At 36.6% G+C, this 19,608-nt stretch overlaps 1 protein-coding gene across 6 annotated transcripts in view; it reads right to left on the reverse strand.

Moving 5' to 3' along the window:
* Positions 1–346: 346 nt before the first annotated feature.
* The window catches only part of LOC135407329 (transducin-like enhancer protein 1), an 80,948-nt gene continuing 61,686 nt past the window's right edge, over positions 347–19,608 (reverse strand). For all 6 annotated transcript variants that reach the window (XM_064642272.1, XM_064642270.1, XM_064642273.1 and 3 more), the window contains 6 exons: positions 15,900–16,149; positions 13,996–14,243; positions 12,203–12,350; positions 11,549–11,699; positions 11,034–11,110; positions 347–10,890 (listed from right to left, as the gene is read on the reverse strand). In XM_064642272.1, the coding sequence (XP_064498342.1) occupies positions 10,783–10,890; positions 11,034–11,110; positions 11,549–11,699; positions 12,203–12,350; positions 13,996–14,243; positions 15,900–16,149 (982 nt within the window). In that variant the 3' untranslated portion in view covers positions 347–10,782. The remainder of the gene's footprint in view (positions 10,891–11,033; positions 11,111–11,548; positions 11,700–12,202; positions 12,351–13,995; positions 14,244–15,899; positions 16,150–19,608) is intronic.

Here is a 19,608-nt window from a genome sequence, read left to right on the forward strand (position 1 = left end):
ATAACAAAGCAAGAGCTTGCAGCTTTGAATTTATGGCAAGTTTTTGCTTTTCATACAGAATGATTTGTTACCTCCTTGCTCTGTGTAGAATAATAGGCTTGGCCTCATTAAAGCCAGAGTATGCCTGCAGGTAACAGTGTTCACAGTCCCATCAGCCAGAAGAAATGAAATTCTGCATACTCTATTACTCAGTTTAGTTCATCTGTTTGTTACAAGAGAAGGCAAATCCAGTGATCAGCTGGGGCAGATTTTCTGTATCCTCTAAATGGGGCAAATTTTCTGTGTTCTCTAAATGTTCTTTGCTCATCCAATACACGGATTGCACTATACAAAAAACCCACATTAGTTACTAAATGGCAAGATTTATTTTGAGAATGCAATTAGTATGTAATACCTTGGAAAATGAACAGCTATTGTAAATACAGAATAAAGGCTGAAGCACCGTAGCTCTTCTGTTCCTGCACTTGTTTTACACACAGCACTAAACTGCATAACTTCCAAAAAAAGGTGCTAAACTAATTTAGAAAGACAATGCCTCAACAAATTAGCATTTCAGGTTGACATATACGTGCATTCATCATCACAAGAATTCAAAACAGGGATCCAGATAGCCCCATAAAATGAAGTTCTTCTGATCCCCTTTAGCTGGGCTTTGAACTATAAGCAATACCTGTTTTGTCATACTGCCCTATACTCTGCTATTCTGCCTCAGCTGCTAAGGCAGGCCACTAATTTTCTCTAATCAGCTGTGTGAGTGTTCATAAGCCTTGTCAGCCCATTTACAACAGTGGTCACCACTACAATAGGAAATGAGCATATTGATTTCACTCAGATCGCTGGGCAGCTGCCAGTTACCAACAGATCTCAGCTGAGTTTGAAAACAGCAATTGCAAAATGACTTTTTTCCTCCTGCTGCCCTCCTCATACTTGCTTCTGATCAATACATCATTCTGATTCACAAACACATCTTCCTCAGGAGGCTTTGAACCAACGAAGTACAAGTGCAAGCTCAAAGAAAATGCTGGCATTTATTTTTATGTTGCAAATTAATTCTACATATCCCCTCTCTCAGGATTCAAGGAAAAGTCAACTTTTTTTATTAAAAGGCCCTAAAAAAACTGAGGTAAAGTACAAGATTAGAAAGGTAGCTCCAGTAGAAATGACAGAGGATGAAATTCATTGCATATCACACCATAAAAAGCAAAGGGGAATTTGTTTAAACAAGACAGAGGTGAGCCTCATAGCAGCAAGAAATTTAATGCTAAAATCTATCACAACTAATGTCTGTTCCACGAATTTTTACACTCAACAGTTACAGTACAAATCAGTTCCATTTCACTGTAACTGCTCCAAAATCAAAATGTATATACACATAGAATGAAACAGTCGAAAAGCTGTTTCTAATCTGACCAAGGCTCAACCAAGCAGAGGCGATTACTGACTTTTTTGAGATAAGCTTCATAAATTATCTTTCAGCTTTGTCACTTATCCTTTGAATTTCATATATACTAACATCATTTAAATATATAGAGGGTTTTGCCCATCTGTACAATGAAATTTCTGTATAAGGCTCTAACATCTCATCTCCCATCTTGCAATGGGAATGAGCTGGGGGGGCAGCAAAACCTACCACTCATGCTTAAGCTCCCTGGAACAGGCTGACTATAAGCATAGCTAGGATAATAATTTGTTCCCTCCTTCAACCACACATAATACAGTCTTTACTCAGCAAAGTTGTTTCACACCATGCCAAACGTCAGCTTTTGCTGTGTTAATAGCTGCTCTGGGAGGATCAGTGTTGTGCTATCCTACATTTTTTCCAGGGCCTGGAGATGCAATTTCCTACAATCTGCAGGCAATTTCCCACCGATTTTCTTGGGGACCTAATAGGCTGTGACAGGAGATGGAGCTAGCAAGCAGCAGGTGGCTTCAGAAAAGACAAATTGCATCTCTGCCACCTAACTGGGCAATCTAAAAAGACAGAGTTTATAGCTTTGTAGTGTTATTGGGCCCCATGCTAACAGCAAACTGTTCAAGCTGCTATCTGAATTTCATATTCTTTTCCTTCTGAATTGCTATCACCACACATCACTTTGTTGCACTTTTTCTGCGAACAACAGTTAGACACAGATCATGTATGATTACTAGTTTAACTGTCTTTTAACTAGACAAGCCCTGCTAAATGCTATTCACACTCAGAAACATGCAGTCTCTCTGTCAAACACAAAATATTTTGATTATTTTCATACTTGTTAAGGTACAAAGCAGATGCCTATGGAAAGGGATTTATTTAAAAACTAAATTCAAATGAGTGAGACATTGTAAAGTATGGGAACACTAAAAAAAACAACAGTGAGCACACTTATTGTGCTAAGAAAGTCCCACAGATTTTATATAGTACAATATGAAAGCATTAAAAAAAGCTGAATATGACTGGTAAGTTCTCCCTCTACTCTGGCAGTTTTTGAAACCTAAAAAGTTAACCTGAGCAGTTAAAACAGTTCAAAACCACTCATGCTACCATTTACCTTCCAGATAGAAAATTATTTAAAGTAAGACTAGTAAAGCTGTAAGAATGTATCATCATATCCACTTTGATAGAAATGAAACTGATTTAAAGCTGCTAACCCCCACCTAAGATACAAAAAAAAAAAAAATAAATTAATGAACTAAAGAAAGTGATTCAAAGGCACATAATACTAGCAACTATTGCAAGTTATATCTGTCACTGTACTTCCCCTTACTGTTACAAATAACCCAGGGGATAAATACTGTAAACACATTCTATTACAAAACCCTGTATATCTGTAAGTTTTTCTTCAAAATATAGAAGAATAAGTTTCCAAAAGCATGGAGATTATTAAAAACAACCAACAATAGTAAGGAAATTATAATTAGCAAATTTGCAAGGTTAATATTTTTCTCCTCCTCCCACCCCCAAGAATAAATTAGGTAAAAACAATCCCATCTAAATTATTGCTGTCTGTTGGGAGACAAAATTAGTACTGAGATGTATAAAATTTTACTATAATTCAACCCTAAGGACTTTTTTTTTAATTACTTAAGTAATGAAAAAATGTAAAATTACATTGAACAAAGTGTTGAAATATTCTAACATGCATTTTGAAACTCTCACATTTAAACCACTTGTCATTAATATCCCCATTTTATATTTGTGGTTTTTAATAAGTTACAGCTTGATAAAATACTGAAGAACCAGTCAGAATTATAAATAAGAGTACCAGGTCATTAACTTGCACTCAACAAAGAAGAGTGTCTACATAAACAAATAAAAAAGCTATGAAAACCATTTAAAATCCAGAAGTATTTCCTTTTACACATTCACTGATAAAAACATAAGAGTATCAGGATTTGAAAATCTTGAATCTGACAAATGAAAACTAATGATTTATCTATACAAGTTGATAAACTTCTTGAAGTACACATTCAAAAATTCAATTATATCATAGATTTGTGAATATTTACTCAACTGCTGTTAGAAATACACATCTCACATAATTAACAATTAGAAAGACAGAGAAAGGTAGAAGCATTATGTATGCATAACTTATTAAAACATCTCTAGAGGTCTAATATATATTTAGGAAGAAACACAGGGGAGCACAGTAGTAAACTGGTCCCTGCATGAAAAAGGAAACTTATTGCAGGAAGTAAATTTAATGTGGCCACAAAAGTTGAATCACTCCAAAGTTTTGTTGCATGCATGGCATGCTAAGCAAATACCAAATTGACATTTAGAACATTTACATATTTAACAGCAGTGTTTGGCTGATTCATCAACAATTAAAAATATTTCAAATTTGTAAAGCTGTCAGATTGTATATTTACTTGAAAACAAATTAAAAAAACAGTCAGGTCCAATTGCAAAAAAAACCCCAATAGCTGACTATTTTTTAAGAATAAAGGGAATCTTCACAGCTCTGCAAAATACCTTGCTACAGCAAACCACAAAATAAGAGTTACTAGCTTATCACAATTGCAGCCAATTTTTTAAATAATGGGGATTGCTGAAGGAAGTGTGACAAAGACTGTGAAATGAACAGATGAATTTTATTTTAAACTAATTAGGCTCACTACCAGGAAAGTAACAAGTGATTTCTAAGTTTCCCACTGCTATAGGTTAACTTCCATTTATGACCCCTTCAGTCTGCTTATTAACTCCTTTAAACTGCCATTAAAATCAGTGCTTGAAGGAAAAACAACATTTATTGTTTGCATTTACAGGCTATCATCTCCATTTTCTATGCTAATGACAGAGTATACAAAAGGGATAATGATAACAATATGTTTGATTACTTAATCTCTTAATCTCTGTTGTCTTTGCCTCTAACTCGTTTTTGGCAGAAAACAGATAGAAACAGGGTTTGAGAGATATTATATCTTTGTGCTGTGAACACAGCAAAGGCAATCCTTGCACACAACAGAATTGTTTAGCATTCCTTGAAGCATCCTTTCTATGAATCAACCTTACTGTGGGTAAAAATCACAGGTGAAATTTTATGAGAGGAAAGAAAAGATCTCAAAATTTTAAGCTTTACCTCAGAAGCCACCACAGAATTTTTCTATGGAGAGTCAACTACACTGACCGGCAATTTCACAAACAATAAAAGTATGAATATGGAACAATGCAGCTATTTTATCTCTGGGTGCTTGCTTTAAGAGAAATTATCACAACATACACTAACTGATATAATCTATGCAGCTATCCACCTAAATATTTAATCAGATTTTTCTGTAGTCTATGTATCACCCACAGGCTTATAAGCCACAAAATTCTTACTAAGGCATAGTAGAGACCTTAGAGTCAGAAAGGACACAGACTGTTGTTCAGCTTCCAGGAGTGAACTGTGGAACCTTCCAAAAAGAAACATGGGGTAAAAAAACCAAACAAGATTAAGATTTGAAGATGTTCAGATTTGAAAATGAAACCTGCTCAGATCTGAAAAAAATTAACATTTGTCCCCACAATACAAATTTTTTGGTATTCAGTTTTCTGAACATCAAGGAAACACAAACCTATTTCTCTCAAGAATTAATATATCATAGAAGCAATAGGTTCTTTGTTTTGAGATACAGCATCTTCAAGAATATTCCACCCTTTAACATTCCACTCTTATTCATTTTTCTAATTTCCCTTCATGTTTTCTTGTTGTATTCATTTTACAATTTTTAATGTAAGACGAAAAAAGAAATAAATCAACACAAAATAGTAAAAAACCAAACCAAAACATAAAACCAACTAAGCCCATCCATGCATACTTAAAGTATGCTTGAAACAGGTTTTGCTGCTTTAAAAAACGTCTAAGTGATTGTTTGAGCTCTCCTAGCTGAACAGAAATTCTGAGTAAATTCCTCAGAAATGTCAGTAAGCTAGAACCATAGGGCAGATTTTTCAAGCACCCAGGTCCTACATATCTGGTTTCCCTAGCAAAATCTACCACATTGCACTAAGCCCTTAAGCTGCAATGGGACACATTTTCAGCATGCTGAAAATGGGATTACCAATTGCTTGGAAGTGGATCTTGAGCTACAAAAATATAAGGTAATGGGAAATATTGAGAACTGATTGTGATTTAATTCCCCTTCCTCTTAGGATTAGATGATTGCTTATGGATGTCAAAGAAATGTCCGCTTACAGTTCCAATACGCAGCCCAGATATCCTTGAATTACTATGCAGAAACATTTGAACAACCTTACAGACAAACTGGAATCTCATTCTATGAGAATTTCGTAGATTACATGTTAGATTACCCCTAAAATGTATGTGTGTTTAAGTTCCCATTTTCTCTTGTCCAGTAATGTGCCCAGGTGGCCAAGAAGGCCAATGGCATCCTGGCTCGTGTTAGCAATGGTATGGCCAGCAGGACTAGGAAAGAGATCTTCCCTGTCCTTGGCATGGGTAAGGGAGCACGTCAGATCCTCTGTTCAGTTTTCACCCCGTACCACAAGAAAGACATTAAGAAGTGTTCAGAAAAGAGCAATGGAGCTGGTGAAGGGTCTGGAGCATAAGCCTTTTAAGGAATGGCTGAGGGAGCTGGGGTTGTTTAGGCTGGAGAAACAGTGGCTCAGGGGTGACCTTACTGCTCTTTACAGCTACTTGAAAGGCGGGTGCAGCCAGGCAGGCGTTGGTCTCTTTTACCAGGCAACTAGTGATGAGACAAAAGGATATAGCTTCAAGCTGTGCCAGGAGAGGTTCACGTTGGACATTAGAAAGAATTTTCTCATAGGAAGGGTTGTCAAGCATTGGAATGGGCTGCCTAGGGAGGTGGTGGAGTCACCATCCATGCAGGTGTTCAAGAAATGACTGGATGCAGCACATAGCGCTAGGGTTTAGTTGACATGGTCATGTTTGGTCAGAGATAGGACTCGATGATTTGGAGATCTTTTCCAACCTAAATGATTCTGCAATTCTGTCTCTCCATGTATTCCCTGCCATGAACAAACATCTTCTTTCATTTTGGTGTTCATCAGGTTCTATTCTGAGTTGCTTCCCCTCTGGGAAAGACGCTATGACTGAAGTCTTTCATAGACCTACATTCTCATATTTTTCCTACGTACTCGCGGTAGAGGGAAAAAAGAAAATCCTTCAAGGAGACAACAGAGTTGGAGCCAGTCCAGCTTCTCCAGTGAAGTGATCTAAGGGGTAAACACTTTTTCAGTAGTATGAAATCTGAAGTCAGTACTCATCCTGAAAACATCAAAATCCACCTTCTTTATTACTAGAATGGTGGAATTTCCCCATCAACTCAAAATTGCAACAATATAATAGAAAATATGAAGGACAATTCTAAATATGTTACATAATCCCACAGATTCATAAGTGGGCCAGTCTTTCTACGAAAACAACAAATAAACAAAAACCAAAAAACCCTACCAAAAACCCAAACCAAAAATCAATTTGTCAATCTGAGTTTATGTTGCTTAAGTAACTTAAACACTGCAGAAAATTCTGATTGTATCACTTGTGTCACAAAAGTGTGACAGAAAAATTATGGTCAACCGTTCATAAATAAAAGCATGTTTAAGACTAGATGTCTAACATGTATAAGACATATGTAAACATGTATAAGACAGACTCTGTATTGATGTTTACATTAAAAAATAATACTACTGTTAACAGTCTAAGAAATTAATATTTTATACTTTTAAAGGAACAAAAGCTTTCGAAATGCCAAATGAGATAAAAAGAACCAATGCTGATGAAAATTCTCTCTCAGGTACCAGAGGCTTGTGGATTAACATGGGGAACTATCTTTGTTTGGAATTATAATCAAAAAGAGATAGTCTTACACACTGATAAATGCATTGTGTGGAATAATATCATGACTTTCTGCACAATTGATTTATAAAGGGTTATGCCAAGTGCACATATACAAAATATACATATTAGAGCTGACTAAGGATTTTGTTCAGTTGAATTGATATTACCACAAATCCCCTCTTCATCAGTTACTGTTTGCACTGACATCCAAAACATCTTTTGTAAGGACTCCCTACTTCTATCCAGCACTAGCATTTGCCAGAGTAGCATTTAGACATCTCTGAATACTGAGAGCCACTCGGCAAACAAAGACTGTCCCAAAAAGGGGCTAACCAAAGGAATCTATTATGACTGTAATTAAAATGACAAAAAAAATTACCTACACCATAGTTACTGGTGTACTTCTTTTTTCCATACGGCTTTTCCAGTGCTTTTGCTGTCACTGCTTATCTTAGTTCGTCTGTTTCTTCATTCAGTATGCAATTATTTCCACCCACTACTTTACACAGGGCTATAAGAACTTACAGAAGCTAAAAGCTTGACATGTTTTAAATCTTGTAGGTTGTTATGTAGACAGATGCCAAGATTTCACTGAATCTATCTTTTCATAAAAATTACATCTCCAGGTGGAACAGGCTTTACTGCCTGACAAATGAAAAAACCCACAATGTTTCATAAACCAAAAGTGAAATCTGAAACAACAAATTGAGAGAACTACTTTATGATGCATGTGGAAGTTTTTAGACTCAAGGTTTAAAGTAGATCTGATGGGGGAAAAAGGAATTAATTTCTTAATTACAATCAAGAAACATACGTTACAAATATGATTAAATTCATTCACATGCATAAATAACGTCCAATTCTGTAACTGCTCTGACACAATGTGCCTTCTAAAAGCGAAGAAGACGAGGTATTTTATGATTTTCCTAATACTATTATTTTAAACCTCCTGATTGCCAAGAATGTGGTCTTACTAGCAAGGACTATGTTGCAACATATAGCACATCCATTACACTGGTGTTATTTTTCTTTAGTTTACATGGATGTGTTAGAACACTTGCATTCTTGGTTCCTCTAATATCAAGTTCAGAGAACGGCAAGAGAAGAGCCATAAAGTAAAAGCCAAGGTGATAGCAATTTGGAAAAAATCCAAATGTTCCTAACTGCAGCAAATTTGCCAGTACTGTTAAAGTCAATGATCATTGGCAGAGTCAGATGTTCAGAGAAACTTCAATATGAAAAGTGTAAAAATCAAGTAAAATCTAGTAAACACTCTTTTTAAAAATTTTCCCTTTTAAAAATGACACAGCATTTCACAGTATTTCAATGTGGCAAATTCTCTGAAAATTAATTCTTTGAAAAGCCTGATGATTCTGCTTTTTGTGTGAAAGCAACGTGGCCAGCACCTAAGCTGGCCTGTCGTTTTCATACAGATACATATTGACAACACAGCAATTGACAAAGATATAGATACATATGGATAGAATACTAATTTTAAATGTCTAGGAGACCAGATTAACCTGAATGGTTAACATTTTACATTCCAAATGCAAAGTTAATACATTAAGGCTATTACAATTCTAGATGCTATAAAACGGTTTCAGTAGAATAGTCATGTAAATTGAAAAGAAAACCAGTGTCTCTTCAGACTGGAAACTAAGATAAATTTTGCCCCCAGATGAGAAATTCCTTATCTAGCCAATGCATCTGGCAGTCAAACTTGTTTCTTCCTAGATGCCTGTCATTGAAAGAGCAGGGATATGGGTCATTGTAAAATGCTAGCAAAATGAGAAAGCAGTTTTTTACAGATGAGTCTTAACCTGTCTGCCAGTTTGTGTAATCTGAATTGTTCTGTTCATCTGTATTCTCCATTAGCAACGGAAATTCTAATTAAATTACAGAATGCAGGAAACGTATGGCCCTCACTGGTGCAATAGCTAGGTTTGTCTAGCACACAGTGGTAGAACTCGTTTATCTGAAAAAGCACAGAATAAAATTAACACGCTCTCCCCTGATCCACTGCTCTTGAGTACATCAAGAAAACTTGAAGATGCGTAGCTTTGGTAACTGGATGCTTAGCATGGCTCTTCACAGATGTATCACACTCATGCCACAGGGGAAAGGACTCAAAGATTTCTCCTTATGAATACTTAGAGCCTATAGGCCTGTATAACATTGGACACTCAGGAAAATTAATTCTAATTGATTTGTAGAGTGAATTAGTTAAAAATCAAAATATTCCTTTGTCAATATTCTCACAAGAAATTAAGAAGCAAATTTAACTTAGTTTAGATTAATTCACTTCACTTGCAGCCCTGCAAGTATTTAACATCTTTAAGTGATCCCCTGTAAAACTCACACTTTTGGTAATTTAGTTAAATTTACCTGAGTATCTAAGTATAGACAAGACTGTAAAAAGTAAACGGTCATTAACTACCACTTCTCTGTAAAATATGAAGCAACTTATCTAGCTTTTCTCATCACAGACATCCTCAGTTAATGAATAAAGGCTCTGATGTACTTAGTTGAAATGCAGTCTCACACGAATTCTGTTCAACTGGGGGAAAAAGGAGAGGGAAGTCCCTATTTTTCTAGAGAAATGAATGAATGAGTTATGATCAGGCACATATTACTGTTGCTGCCAAAAAAATTATACATAGGACATCAGAATAAACTTAAAATAAACAGCACAGCTTTATGAAATGTTCAATTTTTATATTTACACTATAATTAGTACAAAATTGCCTTTAAGTTTTCTGTAGCACAAGACAGTATCTACCAGACTTGATACCCTAGTATGTCAAAACAACTACTTTGAAGTATGATAAAAGAATCTAGGAATAGTTATAAAGAATAAGACACCATTTTCAAACTATACATAGTGTTTGCTTTTGATTCTAAAAAGGTACTTATATCCCCAAACGGTTTTTAATTTTAAATAAGCAGGGCAGGCAGGGAGGGGGCAAGGGGGAAGACTGGTTGTTGATACTAAAGCCTTTACTGTAGTAAACTAAATATATTTACAATTTATACAAATGTTTGACCTTCAACGAAAATATAAAAACATATCACAAGATGCAAAACCATGAAACAAGTTCATCTGAGACACTGCTGCTCTACACAGGACAGAATGCAACTTGAACTGCAAGGAACAGAAAGGTATTTATCCCCCATATTCAGGCAATGAGAACAATTTGCGTGAGGTCATAAATGAAAAAATAAAAGGCTGCAACATTCTTCAGTAGACTTGGCTTTTAAAAACTATGTCAAAAACCTAGGCTAAATCTGTCCATCTTGCCTCTGTGTTCCATCCGGTCCATGTAGCCAGAACTTAGTTGCTGGATGTTGTCTTCTATTTTGAAAAATCGAAGCAGTTTCATGGCAAGGTCTGGAACCTCAACACTTTTGTACCTTATAAAAGTCAAACCCTTTCTACTTCTACAATTAAGAACAATTTGGGCCAGTTCAACTTCTAAAAGTTATATCCCCATCATATTTTTCAGTAGATAACTTCATAGACTGTAGCTTTTTTGTCTCCAGAGCCAGTGACTATGTACTTATCATCCACAGAGATGTCACAACTAAGCACTGATGAAGATTCTTTTGACTAGAAGAAAAATAGAAATATATTACATCATTAAAAAAAGTCTGTTACCCATTTTGGATAGATCACATAAATTAAGATACCTGAGTCCACTCTTGGGACTCTGGGTATTCTAACTTTTTCTTTAAAAGCAATATCACCCTCACCTGGAAGATACTGGCTCCATAAGGAGTTCTCCATGCATTAAGAAGGTTATCTTTCCCAGTACTCACAAACCATTTACCTAGAATATAAACCAGAAGGACTACTGAAACATGAAATAGAACATCTGACAAATTTTGTGTTTTGAATTCTTATCAATGAAATCTGTTAACTAACTACCATTATAAAAGCTCTCACCACTAATCAAAATAGTACTTTTGCTTACAATCAGTGTGGACACTCATGCTTTTGCAGTGCATTACATACTAGGAAATCCCTAGACTCTGTAAACAGAAATAGCTTTTTACACATGAATCAATCCTCACAGCAGCCTTTAGACAAACGGATGGTTGTTTGCAGATAAGTGCATGTGAATTCATAAAGTAGAGATATTAATTCATTACTTAAACTGAGATACTAAATAAATTTTGATGATCAAATGAGCCATGGCTATATAATAATTAATCAGCAAAACACAAATAGAGCTCCAACCTCCAGTTCTGTGTTCAGGGCAACTTACCACAGTAAGCAAACTTGAGTGACAACACACAACTCTCATGAAGGTGCAGCTGATATTTGTCCGGTTTATTTACATGTAGCACTTCTACATTGCTGCTCTCCATTCCCACAGCTAGCCATTCACCAGTAGGGCAATAACCAAGGGAAAATATCTGAAAATTATACCACATTTACACCTTTTATTAAAGAACTAAAGATAGTTATAGAAAACTATCTTTAGAGAACTAAAGATAGTTATAGAAAACTATCTTTAGAGAACTAAAGATAGTTATAGAAAACTATCTTTAGAGAACTAAAGATAGTAAATAGAAGTAAAGATAGTTCTTTCTTCTGCAGTTAAAATTAATTTGGAGAGGGAGAGAGAGAGAAATAAGGGCGAATTCAAATAGTTCAACAGCAAGACTGCAGTTCAAAATTCAAGTAACTAAATAACTCCTGGTCTTACCTATTAACTTAGGAAAAAAGAGTAGTGTCAGGCTATCATTTTGTTCTGGATTCTAAGTATATAAGAAAGCTTCAAAATATTGTGTTGTGAGCAGCCAAAAGGAAGAGAGGGAACAATGCGCCAATAGCACTGGGCTCAATCTCCCCTCTCATCCTAAGTGTTTCCTTCCCACAGCACACAGTCCCCCAAGCTGTAGGAAAATCCTGTTACCTGTGATGTGAAGTCATGCTGTTGTAGCTGTCTCCCCTCTCTCAAGTCCCAGGATCTGACAGTGTTATCCAAACCGCCTGTCCAGAGCTTAGTACCATCATTAGAAATGTCAATACAGCTGGCTCCATCTGTGTGGCCCTGAAATTGCCTGATAAAAAAACCAGATTGAATAACTATTTCCTGCCAGAGCTCAAGGTAAACACTGTTGTAGTGTTAGTTTTGGGCTCTGTACATGTGTGTTATCTCTTCTGTGTCTGCTGATGAGCAAGAATTAGCCCCTCCCTTTTACTAAGCATTAAATACCAGTATTGCAAAAACGTTTTCCAGGTGCTAGAGGAATGAACTGCATCATGGCTAGCTGAATAAGTCAAATCTTTCCTATCAGGTTTTGAATAGCAAAAAAACCCCACCTGTGAGAATACTAAAGCACAGTAACTCTAGTTAAAACCACTAAGGACAACTCAGATTAAATCAAGTGCTCAGGGAACAAAACTTCCAATTTCAGAAAACAGCTTCTGTATTTTTCTTTGGCTGCAAGTCAAGAAGATAAATAAAAGGCAGATATTAATAGAAGGGGATCCAGATAGAGATCCAAACAGTTAAACTCTAGCATTGTTGAGTCACAAAGTTGCATTCTCTGTGGCAGATTAGAAAAATCTAAATGGTGCAGTCCTTCTCATTAGCAACTCCCAGCTTTCAGCAACCAGAAGGTCATCTCAAGTTTTTCTTAACCCTTTGGCAAAATCCTATGCCTCAGTGTGAAAGGTGGAGGGCAGGTGGGGAAAAGACAACTAGTTTGGGAACAAAGGGTATGAATCACTAAGAGCTGCCATGGAAAGGTCATGAGGCACATTTTGTTTTGTAGCTCTGATCTCAAAATTCCATGTGTCAGCAAGATCAGCCAGCAAGTGGTGGGAACACCTATAGTAAACATTTAAAAAACAAGACAGTTATAGATGGAGAAAGTGCACCTTTACAGGGACTAAGCATGTACAGGGCAAATGGAAGATTTTATAGGAATAAAATCGTATTTATTGGCTCAGAAGTTCAATAGAAAGCAAAATTTGCATGGATGTTAACATGATTATTTGCATATAATTTTAAGCTAATTACTGATATACAGGAACTTTAACTGAAACACAGCAGACTAAGCATATTCTTCAGTGTTTGTGTTCAGAACTTTTAAGGTAACATGGCCTTTCCCAAATTAGACTATCTCTTCTCAAAATATTCTAAGCCAACACTTCTTTGGTAAGCAAAAATTTATAAAATTTATATTCTAGTTAACCCCTGTGCTATCCTAAAGAACTGAGGTTCCACACTTTCATTACTTTCCACTTTCATTACTTCTATAAGATTAATTTTCCTACTTAACATCATTAAATAAGAATTGAAAATTCTTTTTATGATATAACGAGGCTTAAGACATAGGAAAAGAACAAACCTCAGAGTTCCCTAAAAGGCACGTTCAGTCTATACTGATCACAAACCAGCAGAAATGCTGCTTGTAGAAACCTGCAGACCAATCCCAACTATTTGAAACGCACAGGAACTTTTACACTGACTGCAGTAGGTTATGGACCAAACCATTAGGCCCTGAAAGCACATCTTCCAAGACTAGGCTGAAGATACCAAAACTAGTTTCTGCCTAACCTGGGTGCAAGCCATATTCTTTGAATAAAGAGATACTATTTACTTTGCTGTCAGGAACCCTATTTGGGGAGACAAATATTTATGTAGCAGTCCAAAGAATAACTTCTACGAAAATCTTCTGTAAACAAGTAATTACTCACCTGACCAATGTCTGATTGTGCAGATCCCACACTGCAATGTTCCCATCACTGCAGCATGAAAAACACACCTTGGAATCAGGGCTGATAGCCAGTGCATAGCAGGCAGGTGCTGAGGATGTCAGCTCTGCTTTTATACGAGGAGTTGGTGCTGCCAGGTCCCATATGGATAATGTGCTGGCTTCCCCGCCAACTATAAGGGTGCATCCATCAGGCAGCAATTTACAAGAGCGGATGTAGTTATCTCTATTCTGTACAACACAAATCACCTCAGTTATGTTAATACATGCTTGCCAGTAATGACCACTAATATGACTCTAACTACATCAAAGTTTTAAAGAGTTTGCTATTTTTTCCATTACCAAAGTACTGAAGAGGAACCAGCATATTCTAAAAGGTTTCAAACACCTACTTGTCATCACTAATTAGAGACTGCAACTGCAGAAATTAAAAGTGCAGACTCCTGTTGCCACAGACTACACTGTTGCAAACCTGATAAATAGCAAGTTTTCTATCTCATTACACAAAAACAGAGACAAAATAAGCTTGCATTTCTGCAAATGCACTCCATAAGTGAAGGTCATCAATAGTAGAAATATTAAAGCATTTCATTTGGCATTCAGACAACCCTATAGGAAAATATAGTTCAAGTCTCATGCCCTTCAGGTTTTGGAATTTTTCTTTCAAATCCTTTTTTGCATTCACAGTATTAAAGTTAAAAGATTAGGTATTCCCATACTGGTCTTATGTTTATGTTGGTCCTTTGCTGTTCAACATGATTCTTATCGTACTTATCAATTTCGCGTTTGTGATACTATTGCTGATTGCGAGGTACTACAGGAGAGTTAGCGACAGAAGACACTTCTTCCTTCACTTATTACAAGTTTGCTTGACTGGCAGCAGCTCTTTAGTAAATGGATGGTTAAGATGCATAACTCAAAACCACGAAAAAAACCACTTGAAAAATGTAGTTAATAGCATTACTACTCCTATTTTTTTTTCTTAATTCATGGTAAAGGAGCAGTAAGCAGTGCAGTGGAAATGTTGACTTAATCAGTCATTACTGCTCTGTAACTAAAATTAAGGCTCTGTATCCAGACACATACCTGAAAAGAATACCTATTCAATTGCACTGTTACTGCTAGGCAATTAGCAAAAGGATAGCAATAAATAAAGGGTAAAGGGTGAAAAAATCAAAATCAAAACAAAAAACTCAGCCCATTTACTGAATTATTTTCATTCAGAATACATATTGCTGTGCTTTACGACATTAAGTCTTTTCAATTAACATTTCACAAACACCTACACTGCTTCTGAAGAGAAGAATATTTTAGTGAGCCATGAGTCAACCTTTTTTGAGTTAGCTTTTCAGATACCTATACTACTGCACCCAGTCCCTTTTGTATCCTGTACATGTGAAAACAACCAACCAATATGTATAACTTGTGGATCAGGAACAAAAGTATAGAGATTTAAAGTGACCTTGGTACCTTATCGCATTATTTCATCATGGTTGTTACCATCTTACAAAACATAAGATTGTCACTCATCACGTGAGTGAAAGAACTAGGAAGATTCTGAGCAGCACTGCAGAAGCCAAGCTGCATTCCTTTTAAACTTATGCATAAAAATCATCAGCATAATGGGTGGAGGAGGGGGGAAGAGGGAGAAAAAAATCATTCTACTCAGAAATCTGATCTGTTATTTGACCCTTAGTGATGATATTTGTCCCTAAACAAACCAGCAATATTCTCTGTAACCTGTTATGTGCTAAATAAAAACCCACCAGGAAACAGATCTGCCTGCTATTTCCTTGTCATATGAACAAAATCCAGTCACGGACACCTATTTCCTTTCTGAGTCTCTAAGGAGAAGCTACCTGTGTGGACAAGTTCCTGTTCACCTACCAGGCAGTCCAGCTGAGAGACAGGGCTCTTGTTGCCAGGCTGGCTGATGTCCCAGACTTTGACGCACCCCTTCCCACCCGTGTACACGTGTCTTGTGGGGTTGCTGATGGTAACTGCACACACAACTTCCCCGTGGTTCAGAGTGTTGATCTGACGGGCATGGCGAGGGATTCCTGGACCGATGAGGGCATCAGGAGGGAAAGGAACTGGCTGCATCTGACCATCTGCAGTAACGTGAAAGGAGTAGGCTCTTTTGGGGAAGAGAAGAAAAGAGAAAACAAAACAAACACAAAAATCAGCCATTACAGTACTATGATGCAAGAAAAACACAATATTTTTAATTTTAATTCTTTGCCAATCATCTTTTTCATAAAAATCAGAGCTATAGTGCCAAGTAATACAGGCACATGAAACCTCAGAGGGAGATAAGGATTCACAAAAGAAATTTTCAGCTTGCATCAACTTAAGTGTTTGCGTAGTGGGGAAGCAGGTTAAACTCTACCCTTACACCTACATCCCAAGGTCATGGCTGCTATCCCTCAATCACCTGGATAATCAAAAGAACTTTCAGCCCCTGGTTTCTAGCCAGCAGTTTCAAGTCTCTACACCACAAGTCCTACAGCAGCAGTCTCTCACCTGGCACTGCTGTCTCATCCTTCTTTCAGGAGGTTTGCACCTGTTGCCTTGCAGTAGCACTAGCCAAAGATAAAGTTTTGCTTGATTTCTGCATCTTAGCTTTAACATCACCACCAGCTGTGCTCACATGCCCCTCCTTCTACCTCGCAACTAGTGCTTTAGAGAAAATGGAAACATGTAGAGTGGTTGTTCACACCTTTCCTCAGAAAGCCAATACCATCATATTATAATTGTTTTCCTGAATAAGTATACTGGAAAAACTGAAAGGCTCAGTTTTTCAGATAAGTCTTGGCTCTTCTGAAACACCTTTTATTTGTATTCAGTGCGTGATTTCAAGCACATGGAAATTGAGGGTTGAGGAAGTGAAATACCAGCACTGAATAAAAACACTCCTCCTTAGGGGAAGTACCATGAAGAAATTATTTCCTCATGGTCACTCAAATGCTGAGTCAGCTCTACTCAAGGACAAGGGCACAAACACCAGCTAATAAAGGTTTCAGGTACAGGGGTTTCTTCTTTTGTTTTAAATAATAATGAAAATACTACTGCAAAAGGCTGGTTTTTATTATACTAGTGAGCTCCTTTTTTGCTACTTATGGTTTAAGCACATCCATATCTCATGCTTTTGATGCTGCTGTTACATTAACAGCATTCTTCAAGAGGCCAAAATGGATAAAAAATGGTGAGATATGAGTATTCTTTTTTTCTTTTTACTAATGATCAGCCATCTCTCCCTAGTGATACCTTTATTTTTCTAATATATTCTTGTGTTCAGAATTGTCCTTTCTTTTCCAAATCTACTTTCTTCCTCAGAAAAGTTCACTGTAGCTCAACTATTAGTATTGCATACATCTTCCAAGAACCCAACAACAGATATTTCTATTTAATCTTCTGTTCTGAGCAATAAGCTAGTACTTTCAAAGTATTTTATTACATGTTTCCAAGTATCACACAGTTTGAAATGAAGGAACAAGCAAGATGCCTGGATCTGTAACAGACATCACAAAGCAACTGAACACACCCAGAAGCAGAGCAGAAGATATTGCTTTGAAAAACAGTGAGAAGAGGAGAGACGACAGAACTGTACAGTTCTTTCATACAGAAGATAACAGCGGAAATAGTCACCCCATGAAATATCACAGTTTTCTTGGAAGGGAACGGTAAAACCTGGTGAACAGTAACTGCTTTAAGACAGAGAAGAAATTAATAGTGCATATACATGCAATTCCTGTACTTCATTTATGTTTCATGGTAGGACATATGAGTGGAAAGCCTGCTCAGAGAATATACAGAAACAGAGGATGAGCAAGTGCAAAAGATGACAAATCTTTTATGTCATAGAAATGTCAGGAACAGGAAATGTAAGGTAAGAAAGGAAGTGCAAAGTTCACTCACTTACATGTATACAAGGCACAGAGTATATCAAATGTATTTTGTCCCACAGCACCCTTGCTCTTTTTTGTATGAAAAATTACGGTAATAATAAAGACTTATCTAGAAATCTGTATCCAAGAGAAATAGAGACAAGACTGTCTCAAAGCAGCTATTCAATAAACTGATCAGACACAGGATGAGAGAGGAAACAGAACAGGAGTGGCAACAAGACTGCCTGAGGCTGAACAACTGCTCAGGTTCATCTATAGAATCCAACTAAAGAGTCATAGCACTTAAGACACTGAAAAGCTGCGCTCCATCCTGGGGTCCAAATCTAAGTCAGTTGCAGAATATTTGTTAGCAGTAAGAGTACACAGAACTACACAACTTTGAAGTCTCAGCCTACCCTTGCTTTTATCATGGACTGAAGTAAGACAATTAAGCAAGTATTAGGCAATTTCTTCCAGCATGTTCAAGATTATTAATTTACTTGTTTGTGACTTTTTTTTTTAATGGAAGGTTACAGCTCAAATGTTCTGTTCAATTCAAAATACCTAAATAATTGGTGTTTTGAAATGCTTAGATGCATACACAGAGATTCTCAGTTCTTGATGACATGGGGTGTCAGGAATAGAAGAGAACACTTTTCAAGTACACAATTTCGTGTGTACTGTAGAGTTGTGATGACTCTCCTGCTCTGAAACATGAGAAACCTACCCAGTGTATTTTTCATTATGTACAATTTTACCAGTATGTCTGTGTTTAAAGTGTGGCTATACCAATCATAGAAATAGTCTGTCTTTATCATCATGAGCTGGCATTTGCTTCTAATACTAGTTGATCAGGACCCAGGATGACTGAGTTTGATGGCCCAACAAATAGACAAGGGATAGTTTTGTACAAGCCAAGAGAGATTTTTCTACAATGCAAGTTATCTGCAATTCACTGTAGAAAGAAATGGCTAGACTTTGCCAAATCCCTCTGCCAAGACAAGTATACAAAAAAGTAAATGCTCCTGTTTGCTTGATGATATGCGGCATGTAATGCTAATATCACCACTGCCAGCATAATTATGGGTATGGTGGTCTAGTGACTTGTATCTGCTAAGTATTATGGTATAACTTTTTGTTACACATACCTTGTAACCTCAACAAAATTTGCATCATTTGCCAGACTGACTCTCTCTAGACAAGGAAAGCTTCTGTCCCCAGAAGAACACAGTAATGGAGACAGCAGTGCAAATGACTCTAATCGCTAATCTCAAAATTGACAACCATTTTCACTGTCCAGCCTCAAAAGAGTCAATAGTTAGTAAAATCCAGCGAATCCTTGAGTTCTCTAAAGCTCAAGATATTTCTTAACAGGCACCAACTCACCACCATCTTTTTTTAGAACTGATAGGGTAGGTCAGAAAGTGTTGTTCAGCCTCATGACAAGCACAGATTTCTGTCTCACTCTGAGCATTCTGCCTATATGATAGATAGCTATCCAATCATGGATTCCATGAATATCCATCTTTGGCCAAATGACAGTTAGCATTAAGAGATCCCTTCTTCGTATTGGGCTAACAACCACAGCAAACAAAGAAAACTGTCTTATACAAATGCACTTACAATTTAATATAAAACAAGCTAAGTATATATCAACTAATATGTAAATATATACTTGTAATTAAATAAATATTATTAAAAGAACAACT

This window comes from Pseudopipra pipra, chromosome Z (assembly GCF_036250125.1).
Source record: "Pseudopipra pipra isolate bDixPip1 chromosome Z, bDixPip1.hap1, whole genome shotgun sequence".
NCBI lineage: Eukaryota > Metazoa > Chordata > Aves > Passeriformes > Pipridae > Pseudopipra > Pseudopipra pipra.